At 35.5% G+C, this 24,709-nt stretch overlaps 1 protein-coding gene across 2 annotated transcripts in view; it reads right to left on the reverse strand.

The window, feature by feature from the left end:
- CSMD3 (CUB and Sushi multiple domains 3) overlaps positions 1 to 24,709 on the reverse strand; it is a 1,257,946-nt gene that overhangs the window by 37,005 nt on the left and 1,196,232 nt on the right. For both annotated transcript variants that reach the window (XM_047073797.1, XM_047073796.1), the window contains 4 exons: positions 19,659 to 19,835; positions 7,449 to 7,628; positions 5,199 to 5,372; positions 873 to 1,046 (listed from right to left, as the gene is read on the reverse strand). In XM_047073797.1, coding sequence (XP_046929753.1) covers positions 873 to 1,046; positions 5,199 to 5,372; positions 7,449 to 7,628; positions 19,659 to 19,835 — 705 coding nt within the window. The remainder of the gene's footprint in view (positions 1 to 872; positions 1,047 to 5,198; positions 5,373 to 7,448; positions 7,629 to 19,658; positions 19,836 to 24,709) is intronic.

Raw genomic sequence — 24,709 nt, forward strand, 5'->3', positions numbered from 1 at the left:
TCATACAAAACAATTTTGAGTGATCTGGGGCTCAATGAAAGGACCAGGGGTAATAATAAAGAGTATAAATCTAATAGCATCTCTCCAGGGACAGAAGTCTGCTAATCTTAAAGCAAGAATTCAGGTGCACTGCATTTTACATGAATTTTGCAGTTCTTGAACTTTGAACCCTTCTAACATAAAAGCACTCGACATCCAACTCACTGTGGATGAAAAGTGAAGGAAAAATGAAGGATATGAAAGAAGAGCACATGCATAAAACATTTGTTTAGGGACTTTGCTAAATTATAATCTAGGTAGCATAATATTCCCCTCAAGAAGCAAGAGTTTTTCCAGAAACAGGCTTAGTTATTTTCATTTTTCATGGACACCTATAGGAGATTCAGATATAAAAATGGTAGCACTAGTAGTCTCTAAATTGGCTAGTTTGTATGACAGATTATTTGGTTGGTTTACCAAATGTGGCATTTAATTTAAGATTACAGAAATGTGCTTAAAGCCATTTTGAAATCGGTGTACCTTTTTAAAATTTTTGGAGCAAGTTTCGTGTCGTTTGAATAAGATAAATTAGCTGTAAAAATGTATACAAAATTTGTATACAAAAATGCTAGTACTTACTTCTATTAATCTGAGAGGTTTTTTTCTTTCTCATTTTACTGATAAACAAGAAATTATTTTGAGTGTATCTTCAGGAAGTTTTAAATGCTAAATATAACATCATATGTTTTAACTGTGTTCATTTTCAACGCCTTCTAATTGCTTCTGTATTTTACATTTATTTTTCATATGTAGTCACCCCTAGTTTATCCAATGTAACTAGTATCCAATAATTCCAAAATTACTAAGAATAATCAACCTTTAATTAATATTACCTATGCAATGAGGTGACGAACCACTCCAAGTGCCATCTGCTTGACATATTCTGGTACTCGATCCCACTAATATGAAGGGAGAATTGCAGCTAAAAGAAACCTCTGACTGGTATATGAAACTTTTGCCTTCTCTTTTTCCTTGGGCAGGAATACCAGGGTCACCGCAAAATTTTGCTGGAAATGAAAAGAAAATTATAACAAAGATTTAGGATTCATCAGAGCAACAGTTTAGAAAAATGATGAAAATAACTGGGATATTGAACTATAGTGACAGGTTATTCACGTTAATGTGCCCCACAGAATTTTTTTTAGCTTCTATGTGATATATATTGAATGTAGGACTCAGCATGATATGTTTAAAAATAGTCTGATTGAGATGTTTTCCACCTAGGAGACCACCTAAGCAACTATAGAATTTTTTTGTATTTTTGTTGTTGTTTTGTATTGACCAGAATCAAACCACATCGTTGTACAAATCATTTGCAGAGTTGGCGTATACTTCTGAAAAGGCATGTGATTTGCAGATAGTTCTGTCGAAGGAACCAGTGGTCTAGGCTGTACTCTCCAGATTGTTCTTTCTTTTTATACGCATGTAACAGGTACACTTCTTTGTTCTGCTGTACTCTGTTGAACACTCAGAGCACATATCCCAGTATTTTGTTGTCTTCCTCTTTGAAGCATTGTGGGGGATTTTTGAGTGTCTTTTATTTTTTTTATTTTTTTTTAAATTTTTTTTTTTCAACGTTTATTTATTTTTTGGGACAGAGAGAGACAGAGCATGAATGGGGGAGGGGCAGAGAGAGAGGGAGACACAGAATCGGAAACAGGCTCCAGGCTCTGAGCCATCAGCCCAGAGCCCGACGCGGGGCTCGAACTCCCAGACCGCGAGATCGTGACCTGGCTGAAGTCGGACGCTTAACCGACTGTGCCACCCAGGCGCCCCTTGAGTGTCTTTTAAAGAGTAAAGAAGCCCCGTACAGTCCAAATCTATACAAAACCAAGGAATCTCAAAATTCCACAACAACTATTGAAAATACCATCCTGGCAGAGTTTCTAAACAAATAGAATGGATTATTGTGTCCGTCATATAATTCCCAACAACTAAAAGAACTTATTCTAAGTTTTACGTACTTGGACTTATCAGTCAACAAAATAAGATTCCTTCCCTTGTGGAGTTTATGCATTTGTGAGGGAAGAAAACAAAAAAAAATAAACATAGTAAGTAACAAAGATAGTATGTGGGAAGGCAGGGAGTCGTCTGTGGAGAAACAGTGTGGAGGAAGGAGATTTGGACCAAGTAATTTGTGGATGTGATAGATGGTGAGAGATAAGGCGGAGGTTTTAAACAAGGGGACCAGGGTGTCTGTCATTGAAGGAAGATTTGGAGGAAACGAAGCAGGCAGCCATGCCGATACCCCAAGGGAGAGCATTCCAGCTAGAGGAAACAGTGTTGCCAAAGCCCTATGCTGGAGCATGTCTAGCATGTGAAGAAGGCCTAAGGCCAGTGACGCTGGGGCAGAGTAAGCATGCAGAATGGAGGCAAAGATATCACAGGCTTTCAAGTTTTCATTGTAGTAGAAAATACATAACATACATTTTTCATTTTAATGATTTTTAACTGTACTTGGTTTTTAAATTTGCAGATGTAGCACCGAAAGCTTATTTCCTATAAGGCAAACAAACGGTAACATCCAAATATTTTTCAGTATAAACACTCCCTTAAAATGGTGCATTATCCAAACCAAAGATGTTTTTGAGGCTGAACGGGGACCTTTAACTGGGTAGGACATCTACCAGGACAACAGGAATCACCTAGGAACGCTCCAGGCTTATAGGAATGGATAAATACCCTAAAAACAGAACACTTTAGTTTTAGCTCAGTGTTCAAAGAAAGCTGTTTCCTGAAATTCAAGACTCCAGGAGAAACCTGAATTTTCAAACCTCTTTTTTAGGAACTTCTTTTTTTTTTTTCTTTTTAAAACAGAAGTAAAAGTAATTATTAAATAAATATTCAACAACATAAATTTAGGGGAAATTGTCAGAGTAAAGCAACAGGTAAACATTTGTTTACTGTGCTTTGCTTTAATTTTCAACATTTCCTGGATATTGTGAATCTTTGTGCTAGTTGGCTTCTAAGCACTTCTAGCAATATAGCATCAAATCCTAAAGGCCAGGGTCTTCATCTTATTAATCTTTGTAACTTTAGCACATGTTGAAGTCAACGGCTATTTCTTCAGCAGAGATTACCAGTGAGCTTTTCACCTTAGCAATCATTTCTATTGCCAAGTTATTTTGTAACCTACTTCTGAAGAGTCTGTCTTGCATATTTCTGTTGAGTCATTCATCTCAGAAACTTATCTTTATTCAACAAAAGAGGGAGACACAACCACATAAACTCCTCACTCCTGCTCCCTACCCCCCCCCCCCACTGTGTTATTATTCTGTTGTTTTCCATCTGTGGACTTTCATGTACTAAAACCAAACAACCTATTGGTGTCCAGCTTAGAGGCTTAAATCAACAGGATTGATTTTCAGAAGGGTTCAGTTCGCAATGACGTAAACTTTAAGATCAAAGGACATACTTTGAGTGAAAATAAAGACAAAAGACTTTCCCTTCTATAAAGTCCCTAGAATGAATCTGTTTGGCTATTCAATGGATAAGAGCATTGGCTCTTTAGTCTACCTTCTCTGAACTGGCATTCATAGTCTTCCAATTAGTAGCAGTGCAACCGTAGGCCACATAACCATGTAGCTGGTGCCTTAAACGATGACACAGTCACACAGCGTCCTTACAATTTGATTCCCCTCTCGGAGCCCAAGACATTATTAACTAAAATGTCATGAGTAAACATACTTACTAGGAGTTCTGTTATGTGCAGTAGAAATAATATGTCAAGCAATTTGGACACAGTTAACCCTATTATATATGGATAGTTATAATTCAATGTCAGTCATAGGTAGTGCATTATCATTTGCATTTTAAGAGAACTAAAAATAAAATATTCTATCCAAATAACTTCTTGATTGAGATTTTCCTAGTCATATCAAACAAATTTTACCATAAACTCATCTCTGTAAATCTCCTTGTCCTTATCTGTTGAGATAGCCATAGAATATCTAGTCTTATTTAGAACACACTGGTCTTTTCTAAGTTGATCCTTAGCATATATCAGAATTTTAAGGGACAATTTGTGTGACATCATGACATCAACGTAGAAGTGTTGGGGATTGTAGGATATGATGAGGTCAGGAGGAAAGAAGAAAAAAAAGCACGTTAGCCTTTAAACAATATGGTTTCCACTGTGAATGAGAGAAGACTGGAGGGTTCCAAGCAGTTTCGTCTCATCAGTTAGATCTGCTTAACGTTCAAGGCTATGAGGATGGGGGTTGAGGGGTGATGATGCTTTACCTCATGAAGAGAAGGAAGGAGGAAGGGAAGACTAGGAACAGGATAGCACTGGACACCTCAGAATGAACACTGCACATATCACGTACTACAATAATTTGTGTAAAACACAACGCCGAGTTTTATTTTGTCTTGTGATCTTCCAAATTAATTTCAAAGTGACACTTGCTGGAATATATATTGTAAAGTAACCTCTGTAAGAAAATCATAATAATCCCTCATCTCCATGCTTACCCTAATCATTTTATTTTTTTTTAATGTTTATTTTTGAGAGAGAGAGAGACAGAGCATGAGCAGAGGAGGAGCAGAGAGAGAGGGAGACACAGAATTCGAAGCAGGATCCAGGCTCTGAGCTGTCAGCACAGAGCATGACACGGGGCTCAAACTCACAAACCATGAGATCATGACCTGAGCCAAAGTGGGACACCCAACCGACTGAGCCACCCAGGTGCCCCTACTCTAGTCATTTTAGATGTATAATCACAATCATTATCATGACAAATACCATCCATGTAGAGTGACAAGGATTTACTGTGGAAAGAAATTTGGGAGTAAATGAGAGTGTTCAGTTGAGACAAACTGGACATAAATAAGAATACTTTTCCAGGGGTAGAATTCATCTTAAAGGGACTTTATTTTGAGTAATAACTTTTTTTTTAAACAAATTTGAAAACAAAGTAGTTCAGCCTAATATTTAGAGTCAGAGCAGAAAGAACACAAGAGTTGGATGACAGGAAAAGTAGCTACACTGGTAAATATGATTTTCTATTGAATTTTATTATACCTTGAAATGAGCTTTAACAAGCTCATTTTTCTTCTAGCAAAATCTGAAAATTTTAAGTAACAGCTGTCCTAAGTGAAGGAGCTCTACGAGAGTGAAAAGAAGAAAATATAATTTCAAATACAGAAATTATACTTACGTAAGCACTGTGGTACTTCCCCACTCCAGGTACCGTTCCCTACACAGGTCAAAACAGCAGGAAAGGATAGTTCATAGCCTGGAGAACAGATGTAGCTAATACTAAAGCCCCAGTCAAAATTTGTTCCTTCCAACCTTCCATTAGAGATCTGGGGAGGAGTTGAGCAGGTAACAGCTGCAATTACATTAAAAGCGATTAGACACAGCTGTTGAAATATCCTGGGTGTAAAAAAAAAAATCATTAGAAGAAGCATATGTGCTAATTTAACCTTTTGGAGGACAATATGGTGTGACATGTTTTATTCTCCTAGTAGTAGTCCTGAAACATCCCTGGAATTAATCCTTCTAGAATGTGACTATTTCTTGGCAACATAATGGCTACTGGTTGTCAGAGATACTCTTACAAAATAAAGAGCTGCCTGACATCTAAGGGAAGAAAATAGAGGGTGACCATTCAGTATACTGTAAGTGATAAATTATTGGTTTTATATAAGATTACTTTCCAATGACCTTTAGACAGACTGAAGATCTGGGCTGTTTGGCTATATATAGTGTCAACATTGTAGCAAAGAATTTGCAAGTAATTCTGTGACATTTGCAAAAGAAACCTAGATTATGTATCTCATTAAAATATCCAAATTGGTTCTATTAACCACTTAAATTCATATGTTAAAATTTACTGTGGGGCACCTGGGTGGCTCAGTCAGTTAAGCATCCAACTCTTGATTTCAGCTCAGGTCACGATCTCATGGTTCGTGAGTTTGAGCCCCACATCAGGATCTGTGCTGGCAGTGTGGAGCCTGCTTGGGATTCTCTCTCCCTCTCTCTGCCCCTTCCCAACACTCACGTGAGTTCAAGCCCCACGTCAGGCTCAGTGCTGATGGCGCCCTTTCGCCCTTTCTCCTTCTCTCTTCTTTTCTCTCTCTCTGCCACTCCCCACTTGCTCTCTCTCTCTCTCTCTCTGTCTCAAAATAAATGAATATACTTTTTAAAAACTTTACTGTAGGGTTTTAAAATAAATTATTAAATGTTTAAACATTAATTTTTAAATTTGGTTTTTTTTTAATGTTTACTTATTTTTGAGAGAGAGAGAGAAAGTGAGATGAGAGCACAAGTAGGGGAGGGACAGAGAGGGAGAAAGAGACAAGAGAGGAGCCCAAATTTAGGAGCTTAAATTCTCAAACCATGAGACCATGACCTGAGTCGAAGTCAGAAGCTTAACCTACTGAGCCACCCACATGCTCCTAAAATTTGTTTTAAGTTGGCTTCAAGCAGAAATGGGTAGGATAATGTGACAGAGGTGAAGGGAAAAAGGGGGGTAACCAATGCAAAATCCAAAAATGAGAAATAACTGGATTTTTATGACTTGCATCATATATGATATTTTTTTGAGTTATATAACATTCCCATTATCAGATTCAATTAATCACGTATGAAATAACCTCTAAAATATATAATATTCATATATTTTCAAATGTTAACTGTAGATAGTGATCTGATTCAGAAACAGATAATCAAGAATACACACAGATAATGTGTGTAATTAAGAAAGATACACATGTTGAATTTATCCTTTTTGTTAAACTGTGAATTCACAGATATTTAGAAAGACACCTGAATGAGAAATCTCAGTATTATTATGAAACAATAGGAATTGTCTGGCATGACATCTGCAGTATTACATAAGTAATCATAAAAATTGGCAAAAAATTATAAAAATATTTCCAGCATTAAATACACAGCATTAAAGTAGCAAATGTATGCCTACAGTAACTAAAAGATTAATTATAGATTGCATTCTTTTAAGAAACATGATTCTGTATGAAAAGTTAGTTTTCTAATTCAGTATGATTATTCTCAAGTTATAGAAAGTTTTCCTCCCATCTTTGAATTACTTGGCCCAAGTGGATCATCAAATTAAAATTCTAATTTATTAAGAATGTTTTAAATATTCCCCTCAATATAAATGATGATAGTGAGCGCATATCAGAGAACATGATACTTTTGTTGTTTTGGTTGCATTAAAGTTCATTGTCATTACTCACGATAAGATATAATACCTTTCTTGAAATATCATTTTAAAGTCCATATATATGTTATTATCTACCTGGTTTTAAAATAAAAACTGCAGCAATTTTTAGTATCAGAAAACAGTGAAATAATAGAAAAACGCTTTTTAACCTTAAAATGGCATGTTAAAAAGTAAATACATGGTGGTTATCACTTACAAATATTGGAGAAATTATCCTACCTCTACAAGTTGGCATTATTCCACTCCATGTGCCATTAGTTGTACAAGTCCTAATTCTGGAACCGTTGAATTCCATTGTGTAGCCTGGCTGGCACATGTAAGAAACATTTTGTCCAACCACATAATCATCTCCATATCTCAGTCCATTGGCTGGTATACCTGGGTCTCCACAACTGATGACTATCAGTATTGGATGAGAAGAGCAGATGGTTAATGTGCCACGTATTTAATGGAGAGAAGTAGTAAGCATATGGCAGACTTAATATATATGAAGGAAATTTGGTTACCATATTCATTTTTAATCACAAAACATAAGCATATTTAAGCCACACGCTGGCAACTCTTGATTATGATCAGCTATGCCTATTACAGATTCTATGCATGTGGCTCAGAAACTGCATTTGGACTCTGAAAAGGCTAGGTTAATGTACTATTATACTGTAAGGAACACTGATTCAGTTAACCTCTTTTAATCTGCATTAGGTGATCAAGTAGAAGTCATCCTATAGAAACAGGATTTCTTTTAAAAAAAATTAACATTGATTTATTTTTGAGAGAGAGAGAGAAAGAGAGAGAGCATAAGTGGGGGAGAGGCAGAGAAGGAGGGAGACACAGAATCCAAAGAAGGCTCCAGGTTCTGAGCTGTCAGCACAGAGCCTGACGCAGGGCATAGACCCACAAATTGCGAGATCATGACCTGAGCAGAAGACAGAAGCTTAACCAACTGAACCACCCAGACACCCCTAGAATCAGGATTTCTAATATAATATTTGAAATCTACATATTTCCACATATAGCAATTGGAATCTCTAATGTATCAGGCTGACTGGACTGAGAGCATATTTTCTGCCTAGTGTCACTCAGCTGGATATTATAATAGTTTTTAATTAAAACAATGCTAGATGCAAAAAAATACATCAATGTGAATCTATCACATGCAGGACAGGACACTTGGTTTGTGGCAATGAAACTACCATTGCTAGGGACAGAGAAATCAATTTACCATTTTCACCAACTCACTGCCAACTCAAGTGAAAGAATGACCTCCAAGAAATTGCCACCTCCACTCTGGAAGGCATTCGCTTTCTGGATTTGGGGTGAATGAGAGGCTTGTGTCAAGTTCTTACTAAATATGCCTTGTCGTTGCCAGCCGAGGGAGGGGTAGCTGCTGTACTGCTCTGTGCTAAGACTCTGCAAATATACTCACCCCCTACCTGTTTCATGCTTGCACTCAGGGCCCCACAAAGGGATGGAAGACAATTGCAGTGTGAGCCTCCCTCTGCTGATGATGCTATGGACTGACTGGGGAGAGCACACCAGTGTCCCCCGAGTAGGAGTGGGAATGGGGAGGTCAGGCAAGGCCAGGGGCACAACATGGTAGGGAGCACGTGGCTTATAACCCATCCTAGGAAGACAGGGAGGCAGAGAGGCAGACTGTGCATGAGCAGAGGCTCCAAACCCTCAGCACATACTCCATTGTCCCAAATAGACCTCAGTTGCAAAGTACAAATTTAAAGTTGAAATTAAGAATTTTAAGGCAGTCATCACAGAGCATTAAACCTCAGCGCAGGACCCTTTTGAGCATGAGGTGATGAAGAAGCATGGGCATAGCGCCTACAGCCCACTAACAAGTCCTTGAAACTGGCAGAGTGACCTCCCTCTGGGAGCTCAGCTGCCTGGATGAGGACACTTTGCTAGGGGTAGAAGGGAATCTTGGTTTAACCTTATACTGACCCCAATCTACTTGAACATATAAAAATTCCTTTGGAAACTTCCTTTACCTCAGCTCCCCCAAGATATATGCTGGCAATCATACTCCAAATTTATGGCCCCTGATAGACATCCGAAGGGTCTCATGACTGAGGTTTTACTAAACGGTAACAAATGGTGTTTCCCTAGCAACAGCAAGCCCCTCAAGGTCCTGGAAACCTTGTTTCCAAAATACCTTCCAGACATTATCCTTGACCTTCTCCTACCCTGAGGGTACATAATGAGTTACCTGTCATAACTCCAGTGCAGCTCTTCCTGCCCACAGTACTGTCCCTGTGCTTTAATAAAATCACCAAAGGTGTCTTCAAGAATTCTTTCTTGGCCATCAGCTCTAAACCCAACGAACCCCCATCACCCCAAAACCCCATCATGAGGTTCTATCAATTGTATTAGTCCATAAAGCTGGCTCTGTTTACATATATAATATTATCATTTATAATGCCACCCAAAATCTTTCAGAAAGACTAAGACAACAGAGAAAAGGCGAAATAATTTGAAATATGATATTTAATAACAAGGCATAACAGAAATTATATATAAGTGACAATGGCGTTTGCTGTTTTGTGGTAGGTGGTTTGAGCTTGATTTGGGCAAGCAATTATCTAAAAGCTTTCTGACAGATAAGAGAAAAAGGAAAATACAAGGTTACACTGTTTCTTTTCTAAAGATTTAAAAAAAAAACACATGGGGTTACTTGGCTTTTATTATCTTTTCTTTTTTTTTTCCCTTTAAATCTTTTTGCTCAGAGATAATTTTCAAAGTTGATTTATTTTTGAGAGAGAGAGACAGAGTGCAAGTGGGGGAGGAGCAGAGAGAGAGGGAGACACAGAATCCCAGGGTCTGAGCTGTCAGCACAGAGCCCAACATGGGGCTCAAACTCACAAGAGGTGAGATTATGACCTGAGCGGAAGTTGGAAAGGCTTAAGCACTGAGCCACCCAGGCACCCCAAATCGTTTGGTTCATAAAAGGGTAAATAATTTCATCAGGTAAACCGGGGCTATATTCTTTCATTTCTAATTTTAATTAATTCTTCAGCAAAGATTCCCTGATCACCTAATCATTGTTACCAGGATGGGTGACAAGATTAAAGAAGTATTTTGGAGGTCTAGGGTCAAAGACTAAAAGCAGATTAAGGCATGGAAGACCTTAATAGCACTTCAATTACATTGTATTTCTTAATTTACCATTAAATATTATGAATGTCAAGATTTCTGTCATATTATTCTAATCCACTAAGCCTAAGAAGTTTTAAAACCGTGACTAATGGCATTTAAATTAAAGAACAATGTTCACTGCACTTCACCTGATAATCCTAGGAGCCCTGGGGACAGTTTGCTAAATCACACCCAGTGAGAGTTTCTGTCTGATCCTACTAAGAGTTTTGCATATATAGGATAATTTTTGTTCTTTTAATAATTGTACAGGAAACGATTTTTAAAATTATGCAACTGAGTTGAATAGGAAATCAAATCCTGGTTATTTACCAGGAATATCATTTCAAAATTTCAGTTTTGTTTCAAAATTTACAACTATATAAAAGTGAGTATAAGCCTTTGATTTATTTTGTTTCCTTTTACCATCTGGGTGTGTATGTATACATACATATATATATGTGTGTGTGTGTGTATATATATGTGTGTATATATATATGTGTGTGTGTGTGTGTTACATACACACACACACACACACACACACACACACGCACACCCCTAAATTTTAAACCTACATTCCAATTAAGAAGTGGGACGTTAAAGAGCACACATATATGCTGTTGTTATTTTCTAGGTAGCACTTTACAGATTGAAATAGAAGCCTGGCAAGAAAGAACAGCTAACCTGGTCCTAAGGCCCACAAGCTGAGGTACAGCTACTGAAAGAGAGGACAGAGGACTTATTTTACAAAGAGGCACCAAGAAAGAGTTTGCATATGTGGCAGCCTCATGATGAAATGCCTGACAACAAGGGCTTCACAAGGAATTGTTGGTGGCTTTCTAGTGAAGCAAAGGCCCATCAAAGAGGCAGTTTCCAATAGCAACAGTCTTTTCATTTGCCACTAGTTTGTTTCTAGCAACAAAAAAGAGGCTTTTGCTCTTTCCAGGCAAAGCCTTAGAATAGTGGCTATGTGGGGCTTTGCCCTAAAATTCAAAGACATCAGTTTATAACAATGGGATGCTGGGTTTTCTTTCAAGAAAAATCTCTTCAAAAGTCACCAAATCCCCTAAGCACACAGGGCACATGTACCCATGATGAGGGGGCATAAGGCAAGCAGAGGGCAAAGCACATGCCGGCAATGCCTGCCCCCCCACCCCCACCGCCGCAAGTGGGATCTGTGTGGCATTCCTCAGACATTCCTGACTGCCCTAAAGCTAAGAGGAGAAATCAAATGGTTACCTGATAGAAATCACAGTCAAGGAGGACATGAGTCTCCATCAGTTTACAAACATCTTGGTAAATGAAAAGAAAAAGGCAATCTTATCAATAGCCTAATCTCCAGAAACATACAGACTCAGTTTCCTGGTGTCCCAATATCACCCTCCCCTCCACAGTGATGTGGGGAACAAAGGCAAGAATGGGAGGTAAAATTGAATTTCTTTATAACCTGCAGCCCACTGACAAATATCAAGGCAAATACAGAATATAACATTTCTCCAGGAGCCCCCTACTATCTTAATGTTAATGCCTTCCTAGAGGGGAAAACAACCTTAGCTTGACAACAGTAAGGCCTCAGGTAACTTAGAAGTCCTCTTTAGCATACGAATGTCCTTCTAAGAGGCCTCCCTTTTGCCTTTCCCTTCCCAACTCCATGATATGTAACCAGTTACTCCACAACCCGGTGCAGCAATTCCCACTCATGGGTCCAGTCCCATGTGCTTTAATAAAATCACCCTTTTACACCAAAGACATCTCAAGAATTCTTTCTTGGCTGTCATCTCTGGACCTCCACCACTCCAAAACCACAACACACACACACACACACACACACCAATAACTTCATGAAGACAATTATTTTGTCTATTTTCTACATTGTTGTATTTTCAGGACCTAGTCTAGTATATAACTTATTAAAAAAAGATTAAGTAAATATTTTTTAAAGAATAAATATGTGAATGATATGTAAGAAATGATTAGATCAAATTCTCAAAAAAAATACAATGTTTTAAAGGTTTGAATTGGCTTTTGTGGGAGGATTTTTTCTCATTAGTTTCTATCATGTAATTGAGGCCCACTTGGCATCATTTATGATAAATCTAAGTAGATGATATCTATGCTAAAAGTAAAACAATTGTGATGATTCTAGTCTGTGCCACTTCAAAGCTACTTTCTCTTTTAACTTCCTAAGTGAGAAATAGACATATGTATTTTTAAATAACTTAGGATCACGGTAATCACACTTATATTCCCTTTCATGGATATACATAAAATATAATTTGTATAACCAAACCCTTGATGGTTGAGTTATGTTACTCCTTTCTTTTTTAATTTTGTTTTCAATGTTTATTTATTTTTGAGAGACAGAGCATGAGTGGGGGAGGGACAGAAAGAGAGGGAGACACAGAATCCGAAGCAGACTCCAGGCTCTGAGCTGTCGGCACAGAGCCTGACATAGGGCTTGAACCCACAAACCGTGAGATCATGACCTGAGCCAAAGTCAGACACTTAACCAACTGAGCCCCGAGTCACTGTTTTTCTATTAGAGACAATGCAGCAATGGACATTCTTGCTCAGGCACGTACTGTTCCAGGTCTCAAGCCAAGAAAAAATTCTACCATAGCAGAATGAAGTTCCAGAAAGGTGGTCATTTCTCTGATAACGCTTCTGATTTTATATAATCTCCCAATTGAAACATTGGTTTCCTTTTTAGATCTCAGTGGTAGATTTTCTCAACTTCAAGCTCAGCACTATTCATATTCGGTACAAACGAATTCTTTATTGTAGGGGGTTGCTTTATGCTTTGAGAATGTTTAGCATTGACCTCTCCCTGCTAGATACTAATAGTGTACTTCATTCACCTGCACTATGACAGCCGAAAAATATCTCCAGACATTGCCAAATATGCCCTGGGAAGCAAAATCACCCATGGTTGGGAACTACTACACTCAGAGATAGTTCTCTCTCCTTGAGATTTAGATGACTTTTTAGCTTCACTTTACGCAGTTTGATGCTGAGATATCTCCTCCAGTTTTCTCCTATGTGAGAGTAGCCTCATATCCCTGACCTGTTCTTTACAAAAAAAAAAAAAAAAAAAAAAAAAAAGAAAGCAAAATCTTTGAGAGTTCTCAGTTTAGTAACAAAGATCCAGTAAGGACCATTTCTGCCCTGGTTATTTGGAACAAAAGCCTGAGGTTCATTTATCACTGGATCTGATTGAGTATGCTGTCCTTGGCCCAAACGACAAGACCTGCCAGATACAGGACATTAATCATTTTGGAAGGAGTCTTAGTGGGTTAAAAAAATTCCAAGAAACAATTGACTTTATTTCTTCTTAGCACTTAAAGCCAATCCTTACTTTACTTGACAAGCCCTGTCCTGGTGCAGATTGTATCTTCTTCCCAAAATATTATGTGCACTATGTGCTTTAGGTATCAAAGGTGGCTCTGTAAGGATCCTGTTTCATTTTTTAATGAGTATTTGCTTGTGCTTAGTTTTTAGCTCTTTTTTTAGGTGTATTTATTTTATTTTGAGAGAGAGAGTGTGTTTACATGTGAGCAAGGGAGGGGCAGAGAGAGAAGGAGAGATAGAATCCCAAAGCAGGCTCCACACTGTCAGTGCAGAGCCCGATGAGGGGTTCAAACTCACGAACCGTTAGATCATGACCTGTGTCAAAATCAAAGGTTGGACACTTAACTGACTGAGCCACCCAGTCGCCCAGTTTTTAGCTTTTTTTTCTCATTTTGAACATCACAGAAAAGAACATCATCAAATTTTATAATCAGAGTACTTTTATAAGCTTCTTAGTATTATGGCAAATATTCTTTTCCTTTCAGCTTGGTTTAGTTTCATGGATGTTTCTTAACATAATTCCTCTGCAAAAGTGTGCATGATATTTAGATGCATGACCTTGATCTCATGATATATTCTTTTACCTACCCAAGACAAAACTAGTTATTTGGGGGAAGTTTCACACTCCAGAACTGGTAGTGGGTTCTGGATAAGTACCTGTCTGGAGAAGACGGAAGAGTTCTTTTCATGAGGCATGATTTTAGAGAAAGATTAATTAAATATGCAATTTCTCAATTCATTTATAATCTTAAGCAGGCTGAATATTAGCAGGTATTAGGAGAATTTTTGTAAGGGAAATTTTACATCTTTACTACATTTCTACTCTGGTTAGATGTGAAAGAGACAGTGTGGGGACATTACCATTATTATTAAATTATGTTTATTCCAAAAGTGCTTCCAAAAATCATTAAAATGAACAAGGCAAATCTACCCATGTGATTGGACTGTGGTTCTTTTAAGGACAGAAAAAGAATGTGTGTGTGTGTGTGTGTGTGTGTGTGTGTATTAGCCAATCAAGCAAATGAAAGGTACGTATGCAAATCACCATGGTGGAAAATTCTCAAAGGGCGAAAGTGCTTGGAATATCAATGCTTCTTTACAGACCTATGAAATACTAGAGCCCACAGACCTTACTTACTGGACTTTGTATTCTCAGTTCCTGGGACAGTACCTCAATATAATAGGCTTTGTATAAATTATTTTTATTAACTGAATCCATAAGTAGTCCAATTACCGTACATAGCCACAATTCTGCATTTTTAGATAAAATATATCCTGCTGTAAGTTAAAAAATAAAATTATATTTTAAAAATTAGATCACTACCCTGATTTTTACTACATAAGAGGAACTAGTTTCCTAAGGATAACAAGCCCAGGGAAAAAAACCACTCAGAGTGACCAAAATTTTTTATTTTAAAAAAGGTAGAAAAAAATCCAAATAGAATTGAATTCTTTTCACTTTACTTTCACCACATCATTGTAAATGGATAATTCATTCACCTATATTTTAAGGGTTTTATTAATTTCTTCAAGGGACCCTATTAATTATTTTATGTTTGAATCATCCTATATTGAAACATTTATCATATCATCTGTCTTGTTGATTTTATATCTTTCAGCTGATATTGTTCCAATTCTAGCAGATCCACTTTGCCAATGATTATGTATGTGATTCAACAGTAGCCTGATTCATTTCCTTTGACTCAACTCATCAAAATATTTCATCTCTTGCAAGATTTGCAGATTTATTATTTATATATATTTGTACTGTATGTTTGGACATTCATCTTGAAACACACAACAAAATTATTGACAAGGTATATAGAGGAAATTGTGATTTTTAAGCAGAAAGTATCATTGAAAAAAACAAATCTTACAAGTAGTCAACTCATTAACAAATAATATGCTCCTGTAGAACTCAAAATGGTAAGTGCAGAGGAATTGAAAAAAAAATAGAGAATAGGCCATAAATTAATGAAACAATTCCATATGCATTCTAAGTAATGTCTTATATTTATACTATGCAAATATGTTTGACTATTCTAGTGAAGATAGAAAATAAAGTGAAAAAAAAAGGAGGAAAAATACAAAAGGAGAGAATGAAGTGAACCTGAGAAAATTGCTTCTTGAGTCAAATAGATTTGATTTTAAATCTTAGATCCTGCATATGCTAGTTGTGTTACCATGAGGAATACAGCTGTGTTTTCTCTGTAAGATACCATATCTTCAAATGTGAAATAGAAAGGATAATAGTATATATTTCGTAGATTTGTTATTAGAAATAAAGGAGAGGATTTGTATAAAAGCACTTAGCACAAATCCTAACCACTGGCAAACACTCAATAACAGATATTATTCTTTATGAGTAAAAATAATAACCATTTGGGGAAAGAAAGGAAAGTTTTGTTTTGTTTAGGTGGGTTTGCCAAGAAATGCTGCCAGTGCTTTGGTTTGGAAATTTAATTCAGGCACTTTAAATTTTCCTCATATGTAACTTAATTCATTTCAAATTTACATTTAAGTATTGTGTATACATGCTAAAAAATGATGTCTACAAAAGGCAATTATAAAAAAAGGCAATTATATTAAATCAAAATTTATTAAAATATTTATTTGAATTTAACCTTTCTGATATGTATGTATGTACATACATACATATGTATACACATACATACATATGTATACACATATGTATGTGTGTGTATATTTATATATAAAATAATTGAATTTAATGGAAAATTCCATCCATGTGTGTGGCAGAAATAACTGTTTAGCAGTGAACTCTGACAATAGACAATAAGTCAGTTAAATGATTTGGTGCCTCAGTTTCCTGATCTACACATGTAAGTCTATGATGCAATCTCTTCCAGATACAAAATTACGTGGTTCTATCAATCATATATTTAAATTAACTTCCACTGTAAATTAATGAGATGAAATCCGAGACAGTTGCTTTAATTCAGTTTTATTACCACATATATTATCAGTATGTTAGATTCTTTATAGAAGCTTAGCCTATTTTAATTTCCACTGAAACCTCTCTCTGTGCTCCTTTTTTAGGGATATTTTTCTTTTTGCTTTGGTTTGGATTGCTACTGGGATGTTGGCACTTTTTTGCCTATAAAGTAAGTCAACTGTTACAAATTCTGTTTTTAATTTAATAGCAATTCATCATTTAAAAGCTAGTGCTTGAAATACCTTATTTAACACATTTCTCCTTGAAGAACTGACATAAGGCAAGAAACTTTCTTCATATTTTTGATATACTATTTGTAACCAATCTGTCTTGAATTAGGTGATTTTTAATTTGATTTAAAAATTTAAAGAAAAATGAAAATGATCCAATTAGGTGCAATTTTCGGTCTCAAAAATTGGGATATGTTTATTTATCCTTACTAAAATTGGAAAACAACTTAAATAAGAGACTTAGGTATTTATCTATGATGAAATTAAATTGTTATTCATTGTGCAGAAAACAAAAGATGTGTTACTCAACAGATTTCCTTTACTGTGAATATACTCATTATTTCATCTTTTTGATAACTGTATATTAAACACATACTATCTTCCAGAAACTATGTGCCATGTTATCTGCAAAATTACAAGTCCTTTCTGCAAACATTTTAAAATGGAGTGAAATGGTAAGTTGTGTATACTAATAGTTAAAATGAAAATTAGATATTTCAGTTAGTGAACAACTAAGTACTTAATCACTCATATATTAGGTTCTGTGCTCCACTCTAGAAAGTCACTGAGATAAACAGACCTGGTTACTACTGCCCTATAAAGTTAACTGTTCAGCTTTAAAAGTAATTTCCATTAGAAAAAAAAAAGTTATACACCATGAAGAGATCACTTCTAGCTAAAAGGGATATGAGGAAGTGTCTTGAGAAGGCTTTGGCAAATGTGTCATTTGAACTGATATTTAAATTTTTTTTTCTTAACGTTTTTATTTATTTTTGAGACAGAGAGAGACAGAGCATGAATGGGGGAGAGTCAGAGAGAGGGGGAGACACAGACTCCGAAACAGACTCCAGCCTCTGAGCTGCCAGCACAGATCCCAACACGGGGCTCGAACTCACAGACCGCGAGATCATGACCTGAGCCAAAGTCGGACGCTTAACCGACTGAGCCACCAGGCACCCTCATTTGAGCTGATATTTAAAAGACACCAGGGGGGCGCCTGGGTGGCGCAGTCGGTTAAGCGTCCGACTTCAGCCAGGTCACGATCTCGCGCTCCGCGAGTTCGAGCCCCGTGTCAGGCTCTGGGCTGATGGCTCAGAGCCTGGAGCCTGCTTCCGATTCTGTGTTTCCCTCTCTTTCTGCCCCTCCCCGTTCATGCTCTGTCTCTCTCTGTCCCAAAAATAAATAAACGTTGAAAAAAAAATTTAAAAAAAAAAATAAAAGACACCAGGGTACAGTTCTAAAGACTCAAATGGGGTAATATAGTATGGAAATAGTAAATCATATTTGTTAATTGTTGTATTTTTCAGTATCACAAAAAATGTGACTTTTTCAAGGTAAACAGAAGGATTTCTTTCCTTCAAAGTGGAGAAATCAGGGGGAACATATTTTTATTCTCCATTTGAAACAACCAGAAGAAAAGAAAACACACACACACACACACACACACACACACACACACACACGAAACAAAAACCAGGTTTCATCAGGCAGGAAAGCACAGAACCACCGTGATCCTTGAGAGACATAAAACAAAGGAGATGAGTCCTATGATTGCCTTTAGAGTAGAACTGCCTTTAGAGAAGAACTTCCAGGCTTTGGCACAGAGGGGAGGACCCCAGGCAGACTCCCTGTGTTGAAGAGATGGATCTAAGAGCCCAGAGAGAGCAAAATGGGTAGAGTTTGTGAGACAGAGTACCAGAAAGGACATGCACAGAAAGAAAGAGAGATGTAGGAAGAGAACTCCCTGAGTATTCAGCAAAATACTGATGAGTCTGTGAGGACCTGCCCAAGGGCAGGTAAAGAATTATCCAAAAGATTAGATGTAACAATGCCTGGGGCTGACATAGGGCCAGGGATATTACTTTTTACTGACTCGAATGAACAACTGGAAAACGTTTTGCTATTATAGATGTGGCTAATGTGTTCTATTCGGTGGTCATTTCTATAGTCTCCTAGCCATAGTCTCCCTTCACCTTTGAAGAGACACTATACACACAAGGCACCTCAACAGCCCTGTCACTGCACACACAATCTTTGTAGGCAAGATAGTAACTACAAGCAACTGTCTCCTATCACAGGAGGTCATGACGTGGCTTTGATGGCATCCCCCTCTGGGATGATTCATCTGAGCCAGTCATTCAGGAAATGCAAATACTCACAAAAGAGCTACACTTTTAAAGGGAAGGGAATGGGTCATTGGCCCGCACACAGTATAAAGCCTGTCTCCTCAGTTAGATTTCTGCGAATTATTAGGTCAGTCCAGGGCTGCTCCACCACTGACCCTGTCGAGAGCAACTACTGACCTTCGCAACCCTACTTTTGACAAAAGCCCAATAGCTTTGTGAGTCCCAGAAACAACATGTTCTTCATTTAGAAATTTTAAAACCAAGTCAGTTATTGATGTGCATTAGATGGACAAAATAAAATTGCTTCCTTCGTATATTTAATCTCAATTACAGCTGATAATTCATCACTATCCTTAAAGAATGGTTAAATTATAATTAACAGCACTGATGTTCTGTGATTCCTCTTTCCTCTGCCAGTGAAATACCTTGGTAAGCCAACTGATACTTAAAGTCACTGGTGCACATTCTAACTATAACACTACTACCCCCCTTTTACTCTGGAAGACAAATACCAATATTCACAACCTGGCATGGTTTGATTAAATGCAAAACACACACATACACATTTATATGCTCAAATATGTTTCACATAACTAGTGATAGTTTAAACTAATGACAAGAAACTTACTTGTACAGTTAGGCAAGCTTCCAGACCATGTTCCATTGGCTGTGCACTGTCTAACTGAAGGTCCAGAAAGGATATACCCCTCCATACAAGAATAAATAACTGAACTGGAAAACGTTGTGCCATCAATCCGAAAGACTTTTCCATTGGCTGTTGTTCCTGGGTTGCCACACTGTATGGCTATAAAACAAAACAGGTAAGAGTAGATATAAAAGTGTTTTTAGAATTCCTCTCACAAAAAGGTAATGACTAAATGATTCTTTCAAATTATCCAAAGGAGCTACAAAAGCTTCTAAAAGAAGCATTGGATTATCTTTTATAAATAGTTGAAATTCAAGATGAATTTATATTGACTCTATTAGTTTAACTACTGGGATGCAAATCACGGCTACTTTTTGAAGACTTTTTTTAGTGCCTTTGGTAGAAATATTACACAGTAAAGTAATTATTTGAGAGTACTGCCTTTGGGTACTACAAAATCTTTCAAAGAAGGATTAGAAGAGTCGGTCTAAAAAACAACTCATGTAAAACTGGAATAGATGTAACAACAAGATGTGACAGATTTATTTTAATTGTACTAAGAGGATAGATATAAAATGAACAATTTAAGTATTATAAACATCCATGTATATTTTTATTTATGTAAGTATATAACTGATTTGCATTAAAACTTTATTATCTCTATTTCTGGGCTAAGGTGTACAAAACAATAAACTGAATAAAAACAAAGTAAATTCTATGAGTGTGTGGCATTAAGTTTGCAACATATCCTAAATAAGAATCACAAACACAAATACCTTATATGATTAGATAGTCTGTATTATTTTTAACTATTGGTCATTAGTGCCATAAGTGAATTTTTAAAATCTCTTAAAAGCAAGCCTATGTTAGACATAATACTAAATTTTGCTGTAATATAAAAGGGTATGTTAGTACTTTGTAGTTTAAGGTTATCTTTATGAATATGAAACGTAATTATAGTTTTAGAAGTACCATCTAAATCACTTGTTGCATCTCGAATATTTAATTTTGCCATTCCTTTGTAATAGTACTGTATGTTTGTGTGTACGTGTATGTAGGTAGGAAACTTACACATTTCATACATAATACAACAAAGTCATACTCCAAATAATATATGATACAGTAAATATTTTTATGTGCTGTCAAGAGTAATTATCCTCTTCTATATCCATTAGTACCTGCCTAAAATAATAATCTGGTCATATCTATCTGTTATGTGTCATGCCCCATAGCCTTGACACAACACAAGAAAGATTTGAAAAACATTATCCTTGTTTTAAGATGTCATGTAGTTTGCATGTTGTTATAAGGACCCAGGTTCAGTCTATCTCTTGCACAATAAAAATCAAGAACTTCTCTAGTCAGGGTGGTTTCCAGGTACAGACAAATCACACTATTACTCCTGTTCTCTGGTCTCTAATTCCTCCCCCTCAATACATACATTTCTCTTACTCAGAATGTTATCTGAATTACACAAGTAAAATTAACTTAAAATGAAAGGAGGTAAGTGCAAATCTATCATGCGTGAAAGCTGAAAGCTTTTTGGACACAGCAAGAGCAGCGATAACTTTGCCTCTGTAATACTGACATTTGGGAAAAGTGGGAGTTGATTGTTATCTGTGAACATAGCTCCATTTATGTTTACTACTAGCTGACAAAGCCATTTCTCCTAGAGTCATTTCTCAGCTGTCAATTGACCTAATCAAATACAAATGATGGTTAACATTCATTGAGCACTTACTATGTGACGGCCACAACTTTTTCAATATTAATTAATATCACAAAAATTCTGAGTTGATATTAACATCATTGCCATTCCCTGGTAGGAAAATGAGGCACACAAGGATTAAGTAACTTGCCCAAGGTCTAACAACTAGTTAATGGCAGATTTTCAACTAGCACAAATTCATAAGCATGATTCTGATAGTGTATAATGAGAGTATTGGATTTTATTTAGACTAGTAAATGAAAGGCTTAAACATGATATATTTTTGCCAGTTGGTTATTTTTGTGTGTCAGATACATTATATGAATCATATTTTATGTTCACCCTTTTTTGTTACTAGAGATAATTTTTAAAATTACTGTACCTTTTTTGTCACTTTTTATCAAGGTGATAGCTATTTATAAAAAGTCAAAAAATAAATGAAAGTATAAAGAAGAAATTAAAGGTAATGTATAAATCCACCAAGAGATAGCACTTGGTAAAATATTTATATATACTTATATTAATATGCATATGCAAATATATATAAATGGATATATATTCATCATGATGTTTATTTCAGGCACTGTGCTAAGCACAGAGTACACAGGAGTAAAATAATACCCTTTTAAAAGATAGAAATATGTTATTTTGTAATCTTATTTTTCTTACTCAGCATTATAGTTAGGGCATCCTTCTTTCATAAAGTTTAGTAACTGGATAGTTTTCTATTATATGTATATTCATGACTTAACTAACCAATCTCCTATTGACCAACATGAAATTAATTTAGTTTTTTTTTTCTTTATCATATAAAAAAGTTTAACATACTCTAGTTTATGTATACAACTGTGTACATAGGTCCCGTTTTTTAAGTTTTTATTTAAATTCCAATTAATTAACATACAACGTAATATGAGCTTCTGGTGTACAATTTGTTGCTTCAACACTTTCATACAACACTCGGTGCTCATCACAAGAACGCTGCTTAATCTGTCACCTCATCCACTGCCCCTCTGGTAACCATGAGTTTGTTTTCCATTGTTAAGAGTCTGTTTCTTGATTTTCTGCTCTCTCTTTTTCCCCTATGATCCTGTGTTTTGTTTCTTAAATTCCACATGAGTGAAATCATATGGTATTTTTAAGATAAATTTCTGGAAGTGGAATTTCTCAATGATTTTTATTTTTGAAAAATGTTTTTACTTTTTTGAAGTATATATAGAGTTACCCAAGATGTTATAACAATGCACTTGTATCAATGGTGTAAAAAAATTTTGCTTGTTTTCACATGTTCTCTGCAAAATCACACACCATCATTTTTAAAATCCTTATCAGTTTATCAAAATGCTATGTTCTTTAAATTTGTATTTTCTATTTATTAAATTGTTTAACACATTTGATATTTTTATTTTCATGTGTTTTATTCATCACATCCATACATCCTATGAAAGCTTTTATATTTTACTGTTACTAAAGTAATATAATGTTACAAAACATTTGGAAGAAAGAGAATAAAATCCTCCAAATTTCACCACTCTGTCCTATTATCATTTTTGTGTACTGCCTTTTATTCTTTGTTTTAAATAAATATCATTTCCCATGAATTTTACTAGAGTGCCTAATTCTGAATCTTAATTTTTAACAGTTTTACATGAAATTTACATGAGAAATTTACATTTTCTCATGGCCTTTATTCTAATATTTTATTGATGATATACTGTTACACCATGTAAACATAGGATTGCTTATGTAATATTTTTCCTACTGCTGTCTAATTATTTTCAATTGTTGCTGGTCATAACCAATTAGAAATATAAAATTGCATCATCACAATTGTGTGTTTTCTTTAATATTTTTATTTTCTTAGGAAAAAATCCTCAAAAATGAAGTTAATAAATCAAAGCTATATATTTTCTATGAATAAATATGTATTTTGTCAAATTATCCTATCCTAAAATATTATGACAAAAAAACTCTAGAAATGTTTTCAAGTTCTAGTTTTGTTGTACATACACTAGAATTTCATTTTTAAACAGGTGAAAAATGATGCTTTGATGATCAATTCTAATTTTCTGACAAGTAGTTATGTAGAATTTTTTTCTATAGGTTACAATATTGTTTTTTGGCTCCTCTGTGTTTTCTGTTCATTCCTTCTGTCTACTCATCTACTAGAATGCTTTCTTAAATGATTTGTATGAACTCCATCCATGAGAAAAATGTTAATTCTGTTATATTTGCTCTAACTCCTCGTTCTTTTTTATCCATAATATACATACTAACAAAACAAAGTCAGCACCACACATTTCATCTAAAAACTATTTTGTAGTTCAGCCGAACAAAAGGATCACCCATGTACAATATATTTATAGAGATTTTTCCTTTGGAAAATAAGTTTGAGGAGTCATTAAAGATCTTAGTCTTATTGTCTTTTGCTCAGCAATTTTGTTTCTCAATTTGTTTCCCTTATAGTAGCAACTGAGCTGCAAGTCTCTTAATTAAGATTAAATTTGGTAATGTTAAAAAAAGATAACTATCCTTCTTTCCTAGAATGCGGACACTAATTTTAAACATCGTCAAAGGATTTTGAAATATAATCAATCAGGAAACTGTCAAGAAGGTTCTATTGGGACTTATTTTCTATTTATAAATCCTGTTACATTTGGTAAAACATCAAGTACATTTCATATATACCTTTGTAAGTTTAGCATTTGCACTAAAGTCATCTCAAAAAGAACAGTTTAAATTATATGGATAATTTTTCAGCGACACTTCATTTTCTAGCCAATCTGTGAAGAGTTAATTATGTTAACTCTGAGTCAGTCAGAATGATTAACAATTTTACTTAAACACCAAAATTTTTAAGGATTCAAGCTATCAACAACTGTACTCTATACATAAAAATTTCATTTATAATTAGGCATCTTCCTATATTTTTCCATTTCTACAAACCTGAAAACTAAAACAGATCTTGAACTAATGTTAAGAACAATCTGTTTTTTCCCTGATAGTGTCTATTACGTAAAGGTCTGTGGTGAAGAGGTAAATATAAATGCTTTTAAGAAATATTTTTAATTTTCCCCATCACGATGTTTGTTGTATTAAATAATGTTTGTGTATACATAGCCCATGAGAGATTTTTTTATAATTATTATCTATCATAGTTCTCCTATAGGATGAGGTCAGTTAAATGTAATACTAATGCCTTTATTCCAGCGATGGGACAGGAAGAATGGCTAAGAGTGATCGCACCTGTAGTATAGTGACCAATTGAATTTAGATGCACATTAAATTTCAATCCTTTCAGTGTATTTAGTTTCTGCTTAGATTA

The sequence above is a fragment of the Lynx rufus genome, unplaced genomic scaffold (genome assembly GCF_022079265.1).
Source record: "Lynx rufus isolate CCGP_SWC_20201006 ecotype Redwood Valley unplaced genomic scaffold, mLynRuf1.p SCAF_12, whole genome shotgun sequence".
Lineage (NCBI taxonomy): Eukaryota > Metazoa > Chordata > Mammalia > Carnivora > Felidae > Lynx > Lynx rufus.